At 46.0% G+C, this 8,452-nt stretch overlaps 1 protein-coding gene across 4 annotated transcripts in view; it reads right to left on the reverse strand.

The window, feature by feature from the left end:
• The window catches only part of ablim3 (actin binding LIM protein family, member 3), an 89,949-nt gene extending 87,425 nt beyond the window's left edge, over nucleotides 1-2,524 (reverse strand). For all 4 annotated transcript variants that reach the window (XM_036548995.1, XM_036548997.1, XM_036548996.1 and 1 more), the window contains exon 1: nucleotides 2,378-2,524. In XM_036548995.1, the coding sequence (XP_036404888.1) occupies nucleotides 2,378-2,390 (13 nt within the window). In that variant the 5' untranslated portion in view covers nucleotides 2,391-2,524. The remainder of the gene's footprint in view (nucleotides 1-2,377) is intronic.
• Between the last annotated feature and the right edge of the window lie 5,928 nt (nucleotides 2,525-8,452).

Here is an 8,452-nt window from a genome sequence, read left to right on the forward strand (position 1 = left end):
CGTGTGGGTATGTTCGGTATGTGTTTATATGTTTGTTAAAGGATGCACATGTGTGTGTGTGGGGTGGGGGGGTTAGGTGTTTGTGTGAGTATAAGTGAGTTCAGTCTAGGTGTGAGTGTTGGCATGTTAGAATGCTTATGCTGTAGGTGTGCGTATGAGTGAGTGCACACGTCCTCCAAACCTTGTCCTACAGTCCCATTTGGCAATACTGACAAAGGATTTCAGACCTGACACCCTTGATCGCTGAAATTATTACAGTCATAACAACTCTATGGAATAAAATATCATTCTTGCTCCACTGACAGTATTGGCGCACCAAGGCGTGCCAGTTCCTCCCTCATTGACACTGCGCAATGCGGAATGGCTCTGCGTGTTAATTTGTTCAGACGGGCGGGATGTTCCTCCATATTGTAGGGTGGGAGGGGGAGTGACTGGTAAAAAGGACCAAGCTATCCATTCTAATCAGCTGAGGCTCTGTGACAATGGCTGTCCACATAGATTAGTCTGGCTGTCCTACACGCCACACGACACTGTCACAACAAGTATGAATCCTCATCACTTATCATGAGTCAGATCACACGCACTGGGTGAGAGGCCCCAAGGGATCACTGGAAACCTCCACGCCCCCCTCCAAATTTTTGCATTCTTAAGAAATCCATCCCCTCCATTCATGTAGCGCCGGGGCTACAGAATCTGAGAAGGTTAAGCTATCATCTTCAGCGCAGCACATCCGCGGGGAGTTTATTTCACGCAGAACACACCACGGAGGACGCTTGGTCAGCACAGAGGGCTCACATGAGCCCCTCGGAACTCTGGGAATGCATGCCTTCCTCACAGCAACCCAGGAGCAGCAGGAGACCTACAGAGAGGTAACCTCGGAGACCAGGGGTCAACAGGGTTCGCAAGACTTGCTCCTCATGCAGAACAGCCTGAGGATAGGCAGTGCGCTATCACATGGCAAACCAGGTGGCCAGTAAAACCCTGCACTGCAGTTTCACTGTTAGGGCCTCCTGACATATGCACTGACAGATCCCTGCCCTGTTGACACAACAGCTGTGCTAACTCTTCTTTAAAATAAGACTGTAATGACCATTACAAAAATGTTCCAACATTTTACATCAGTTCCCACCGATTGATGATATCTGTTAAATAATGCCTATTGATACCATGAATTCAAAGTCACTGATAAGCCTTCCAGGCTAATTATCAGTTAAGTGGTCAGTATTGCCCTGACAGAGGAAACCTGCCACTTCCGAGTCAGCAACAGCTCATCAAATGCAGCGTGAGACACTTGGCGTCCCGGCTAAACCTCGCGCTTGATCGCTGAGCAACAGCTGCTGCAGCTGCAATATCAGCAAGTGCCATGTCGTGCAATCACAGGATATGCGTGACATAATATGGTAGTGTTATAAGTCTTACGTACATTCACAACCGTGACAAGGCGTTCATATCGTATATCATGCAAAGGCGGATGTTTAAAATAACGGAGAATCATTGAGGCTAGTCCCAAAACTCACGACAGAGTCAGTATTATTGGGATTGTTGAGGACATACAAAATATGTCAGAATGGCCAAACGTTCAGGGAAAAGTCCATGTAACGGAAGGCCAAGAGGTGAGAGAATGTAACTACTAGTGAAAACAAATCTAAAGGCAATTATGCTCTCTAAAATTGAAACACGTTATCTTTACAACCGAGCTACACAGAAATATGCAGGGTAATATAGTTCACATTGTACACAGCGTAGTGTAAATTTCTTGCGTTTGACATTTGTTGTCTTACGTGCCCAACGACGCTGGTGCTACAGAGCAGCACATACTAGCCCAAATGCAAAGACCAACTTTCTGTGCACAATTCACACACACACACACACGGGCTTATGTGCATACATTCTTTTACACTAACAGGAGGGGGGAAACACAGCACCTAAATCCAATCCCAGCATCGCGAGGCGACATTCAGACAAAGAGCTAGGCAAGGTGAGGCAGAGAAATAGTAGACACAGAAGCGCAGGTGAAACACACGATACACTCTTTTATTGTGTGAAGCTCAAATCTATCTTAATTTTTACCAAACACAAACACGTTTCCGTTACATTTTGCGAAACACCATCACGTCATCCTATCCTCTTTAGAAGCAGGTGTGGAATATCTGTTTGAATTAAACCGTTACTGTACTAACACGGGATGCCTAGCGTGGCAGCTACAACATCCGAAAGGGAAGCTCTCGAGGAGTTCGGTGCCCTCTCAATCTGCATCATTCTCTCGCTTATCAGGCTATTGTACAGTATTATATCGCCCCTTTATCCGCACCCTTTGTCGTATTTGTCATCAGCCGGGGTAATGAGAAGAGAAGGGCGCAGAGAAAATTTTACTTACCACTTGTGCTCATGATGTTAATATGCTCATCCAAGAAGGCGAGTGCCTGGAGAAATACGATCCTTTCGAAACGTATTGTAATTCGCACAACAAAAACTTCAGATATTTTCTTTTTTATTCTAATTTCCTTATATGAAATTAAAAAAAAAAAAATAATTACATGGCATTAAATATTAGATTATTTCACGGGAGAAAACGTTGTGTGAGGGAAAACAGCTATCGGATATTTATACCGGTGTATATATTCCGCTGTAGAATAACGTGAATAACGCGGCTGCAGGAGACGGACAAGGTGAAGGGACCTGAAACGGGATCGGAAAACTGGGGTGTTCCCTGCCCGAAGAAGCCGATTACAACAACGCTCTTGTTTTGACAGCGCCGGTCGAGGATTGGGCGAAATCCGGATCCGCAAAAGGAGGCGCAAATGTTGCTCAGTCACATTCCATCTCTACTTGATATTTCGTCCCTGCTGGGTCAGAAACGGCCGAATAATGTCTACCGATAAGGCGCTGTCAGTACTCTCCCGGGCGCGAACCTTTAACACTGGTGCGAAAAGCGCTCTAGCCCATCTTCGGCTGAGCGACGTCAGAGGCTCAGAGGCATGCGAGCGCCGAATAGCGTCTAAGCGCTTATCGCTTTTTTCCCCTACCGTCGCGCTAATCGACAGGTGTAGCGGTTTGTCTTTGTTCATGTTCGAGAAAACAAAAACGGTTTGAACATCACCAAGAACAGAGACACATCTTCATCTTGTCGAAAGTTTGTTTTAAAAATGACTTAAAAATTGGGTAGCTGTCTTAAAAATTTCTTCATTTATATTATTATATGATTATGAATATTAGAATCATTATGGTGATGCCTAACAACAGACTTAAAAGAATACTACTACTACTACTACTGCTACTACTAATAATAATAATAACGTTAATAACGACAATGCTAAATGCAACACCATTATTGTTGTTGTTATTATTATTATTATTATTATTATTATGTGGTTGGTTGGTTGGAGATTAAAGCGACATTAAGAGTTCACAAAAGGACGACTAACGGATGACTTAGTCCCTTCAACATTTACCATCAATGAAATGGTATATGACGGCATCTAGTGGTTACATAAAATATCGCATCTGTGTGCGACACAGGCCCTAGTCACACGCAAATATAACTCCCCCTTTCCTTGGGTCAAGAGTCCTTAAGGTATTATGCAAAACACTGAACACAAACTCAAGAACAAATACAAGGAAAAAATACACCCAGATATATGAATTATGTTTTAATGGACACCAAAATCCAGTGCAGATACATGAAATGATGTCACCTGTTGCAACTTTCATGTGTAACTTTCCACATATGTTGTATAACATATAATAAAAAAATGAAACAAAAAAAAAAACACTCCTGCATTATATATCCATGAAACTGTAAATGTAAAAGCGGAAAAAACTGACAGATTTTGGAATCTGAAAAATAAATCTGGTAGGCCTATTCATTGGCATAGATAACTTTTCCAGAAGGGATTTGGGCTTTTTTTTTGGTCTCTGCAGATCCTGACTGCCGCCTCTGATCTGGGAACAGGGGACCGCGATGATTACTCCCCTGAGGAAACAGCGGCTCGCCCGTGAAGGACGCAGGACAATGGGGGGATGTGTGCGGCGCCCCGGTTGGCCTGCTGGCTGCAGGGGCAATGAGCGTGGCTCTCGGCCCAGTGTGAGGAGTTCAGCGAGCGGGATGTTATTGTGGGCGAAGGTCCGCGTCGGCCCCCGCGTCGGCCCTGCCACGGCAAGTCAGTGGCGCGCGCGTGACGGTGGTGGAAACACATGTGGCGGTGACTTGCTGTAAGTGTCTTGACATGACAAGTACACAGCGGGTGTGGAGTTTCTGATGTGCATCCACTGGTACACTCTCAGAGCTGAGTGTAAGGCAACAAAACTACACCTGTACGATTCATGCAGTCACGTCAATCAAGTGCGCGTTTGAAGAGACCCAATCGCATTCAGTCTTAAAGGCACAGAGAGGGCAGATTTGTTTATGGTGGCCGTTTTATTCAGCAGTAACTGACTTGCTGTTTACTCTTTGCAGAATCCTTATCTTGCCGTGCCTGGGTTGATCGGGGTCTGCTGGCTGAAGTTCATCGGTGACACCGGCGGTAGCATTTTTATGCTCCGGGATGCTCCAAACTGCCTTCCTGAGAGACGAGAGACGGATCGCGCAGAACAATTGCGGCGCGGTCCATGAGAAGGACAAGAGTGAATAACAGGAAGCGCGTCTTCCTGAGGGCGCGAGGGCGCCATCCACTGGAACTCACATAAGGTGCTTCTGGGAAAGATCGCTATCTCTCCCCCGAATCCACTGAAACAAACATCCCTGCTGTGTTTTCGTCTGACACCCTGATCTGTTGACTGTGACATCATACTTCCATGACATCTGAAAGAGTGTGCCGGCTCCAACGGCTGCCTCAAGGACAGAGAGCTGGATTGAACAAGCCCTACCTCGCTCTAAAGAACCAAAGCTGGATTCACAGTTCAATATGATCCTTTCCCCCCTTCTGTGTAGAGGAAACAGCCCTTTTCCCTTTTTCAGATACTCTCCAAGGACAGCAGCCCTAACAGTAATACCCCAAATTCATTGTAATAATAAGAAAAGGGAAAACACGCAGCAGTAATTTTATTCTGGTGTTCAGTGAGTCTTTTCTGTGTCCTCACACACATTCACACAGAAGCATGTCAGCATTGTACAAGCGGCATTCCACGTTAATTCTTTGCCCATTGTCCGGTTGTGCAGCTGGGGCCCTTTCTCTCTACAGCTGCCAGTGATGAGCAGATAGCCCTTCCCATTGAAGGTATCTGTCAGTAATTAGTCCAGCAGTGTTGCTATCTGCCATGTCAGGGCCAGGCGGGATTGTTTACCGAACAACCGATTAGATGGTCACATGCTCCGGTCTCGCTGATATCTCTGCTCAGAGTGACTTTTGTAATGGCTCACCGAGGGTGGCGGAATACGCGATCTGTTCTTGGGTTTATATTTAACCGGCAGGAAAAGGCAAGCGAGCACTGTTCTGCCAGGAAGGACTTTGAATTATCCTCACAGAGATAGAAATGACATGTGGTGACAATGGCATGGAAGTGAGGAGAGACCCCCAAGCGAAGGTTAGTGGCTCTATCTTTGCTTTTAGAGCAGACAGAAAAAGGGCAAGGGAAGAAGAATTTTTGCTTGCTGGGAAATGGGTGTGGGATATATAGATTTGAGTGAAGGAAACTCTTTGTATGAATGACTGGTATGTTGACACTGCAAGTTCTCTGCCTCAGTAAAGACCTGGATAAATCTGTGGAATGCGTGCGGATGCTTAATGGGGGGTGCAGTGTGGCTTTGCCGTGAAGTTAATCAGGTCGTGTGTGTTTTGTTTGGGAGTGCGAACTTGCCCAACCTGATTCACAGCCTCTGTGCTGCATCTGTATTTAAGGAAATAGCTAACATTCCTTTGCCTTCAATCTATTTACGGAAGCAAAAAATGAAATAGCCTACCTATTCCTGGAAACATAGAATGCAAAATGCAAACTCTCATTGATAGTTTACGGAATTTTTCAAATGATTGCTACATATTAGATCATTTCCAGATTGACTGAAATGTTACTAGAACTGTAAAAAAACTTTTACCTCAAGCACCCCTTTCCAAGACCTCTGCTCGCCCCTTGACCTCTCTGGGTGCCCCAGTGGAGTACTGTTGACCTGACACGCTGTGCCAGCCCACGTCGGTGGGGGCCGGCTGAGGGAGAGCGGGGTGCGGGAGGGAGCAGTTTGGAGACATTCCTACAGCATGGACGACAGGGGTGGAGTTTAACCACTTCCTCAGTGCTCCGCTCCGCTTGATCCACAGCCGGGACACCCAGAGACGGGGAGGGCGTCTTTCACAGACGCTCGAGTGTGCACAGTCTCACTCTCCCTCTTACACACACACACACGTACACGCACACACACACACACAGTCAGGAGAGCATGAGCGGCGCTTTAATTCTGCCCGAGCGGGACGTCTCCCTCCCCATGCCGGCACAGAGCTGATGACCAGATGAGGAACACACCGGAGAACAGAGGTACGCTCCTGCTTCTGCTGCCGTTTGCCTGGGACGAGACGAGAGGGGTAGAGAAAGAGAGAGAGAGGGATAGAGGGTTTGTGCACGTGTGTGTGTGTGTATGTTGGAGTTTGTTCGTCTCTCAAATTTTTATGATTGCAAAGTGGAAGGGTAGGCATTCAGTCTGCGCAAGGGACTGTTGACTTTCTATTTTCACACATGAGCGAGAGTGCTAGCAGTACAGAGAACAGATTGCAAGAGTCTCTCTATTTCTCTTGCTCTGACACACACACACACACACACACACACACACACAATCCAAGGAAATGAAACTGCAAGATATTCATGCCTGCTTTGGAGATATTCCAGATTCATTTATTCTGTGTCATAGTCTGTTTAATTCTCAGTACTGTGCGGGTAAGCTTGTAGCTCTGATGTTGTACTCGGAAAAACTCCACAAGGGGCCATTCTAAACTTAGAGCCCATACTTACAGCTCAAGTTACCAGCGGCCCTGTCCCACTCATTGATAGCCTCACACTTTCAAAGTGAAGCGGTGCCAGTGTGCTGGGACAAATCGCACCCCGGGTAAATTTTGGCAGAACAACTTAAAAAGTTGCATCCTGAGTGAAGTCAGTGTTCTGTCCAGTAACATTAGAGGGCATTCTATATTTAGACATATTCAAATTTCTGCTCCTCTATCAATAATTGATTGTGTTTGAAAGCATTTAAATTTGAAGAAACTCTGACTCAATTTGTTCACATTAAATTCACATTTACCTCTTTATGTACGCTCCAGTAGTCACGACTGGGTACAAAAGGGCCACTTTGTCGGTGACCTTTCAGAATGTGACAGGGGTCAGAAATGACTACTCAATTGACAAGGAAAAGGTCTGTGCGCTGTCAGAATGACGCGGTCTCCGCAGCACTTGTGAAGTTCTGAAGACGTGCTTTGACACAAAAAGTGTCTTCAAGCTGTTTACAGCTGCACAGACTCACATGATGTGTTCAGATTCAATTATGAACAGGCTGATTTGCTCCTGACGTAAACAAGCTGGAAAAGTGGAAAAGGTTTGCCCCATGCATTCAGTGCGGCCCCTGTCACGGTGAGGCCAGGGGCTGAAACGAGGGTCAGGACCTGTCTTCACAGGAGAACCTCCTGGTGGGATCAAAAGAGCATGGCTGACCGTGCCTCCCCCCTGACATTGAGCTCACAAACTCAGGCTGCTCTGGGATCGATTGGTTTGGGCTGCGAGGCTGACCAGAATGTATAGGCTGTGGGGTAGTGTGGGGGCAAGCTCAGACATCAGCGTAGTGTGTGTGTGTGTGTGTGCGTTTGGGGGGGGGCAGGTAGGTTAAAACAAAGCATAGCAGACAGGCTTTTTGTGGGGATCATACTTGACTCTTCCCTCTCAAACAGCCAAAGAACCATACATGAATATACATGCATTGCACATCTAGAGATGAATATCTATTTGTAACTATTTAGAGTTTAGCAATAACATGACAACATATAGCCTTTGCCTTTGGTTTCACTTTCTCTGGTTATTTGTTTCAGATGAATGGTAGAACGTAAAGAAAGAATAAAAATGTGAAAACTTTTGAGCTACAACTCAGTGATGTCACGTCATTGCGCATCAGTTGTAGCTGGTGTGGGCAATCCTGGTTTTGGATCACTGGAAATCATTCAGGCTTTTGCTTCAATCTCAACCTCTAATAGTTACGCTAATATCAGTCAGGTGAATATGCACCCTCCATTCAGAGACATCAAAAATTCTGCAGGATTGTAGTACTTTCAAGAGCAGGGTTGCCTGCCTTTGAGCTAAACTGCGTTTAATGACACTCGCAGCTCATGAGAGGGTTTTCAGCTTTCAGCTGCGGGGCAAGCGCTGTGTCTCAGGAGAGTCGTGCCATTGCAGTTAAACTCTGACAGGCAAAGTTCAGTCTCCTTCCCAGATGCTGTCGGAAGGTGTGCGTGTGTTGTGACTGTGTGCAGATAAATAATTCATC

The sequence above is a fragment of the Megalops cyprinoides genome, chromosome 16 (genome assembly GCF_013368585.1).
Source record: "Megalops cyprinoides isolate fMegCyp1 chromosome 16, fMegCyp1.pri, whole genome shotgun sequence".
In the NCBI taxonomy this organism is placed as follows: Eukaryota; Metazoa; Chordata; class Actinopteri; order Elopiformes; family Megalopidae; genus Megalops; species Megalops cyprinoides.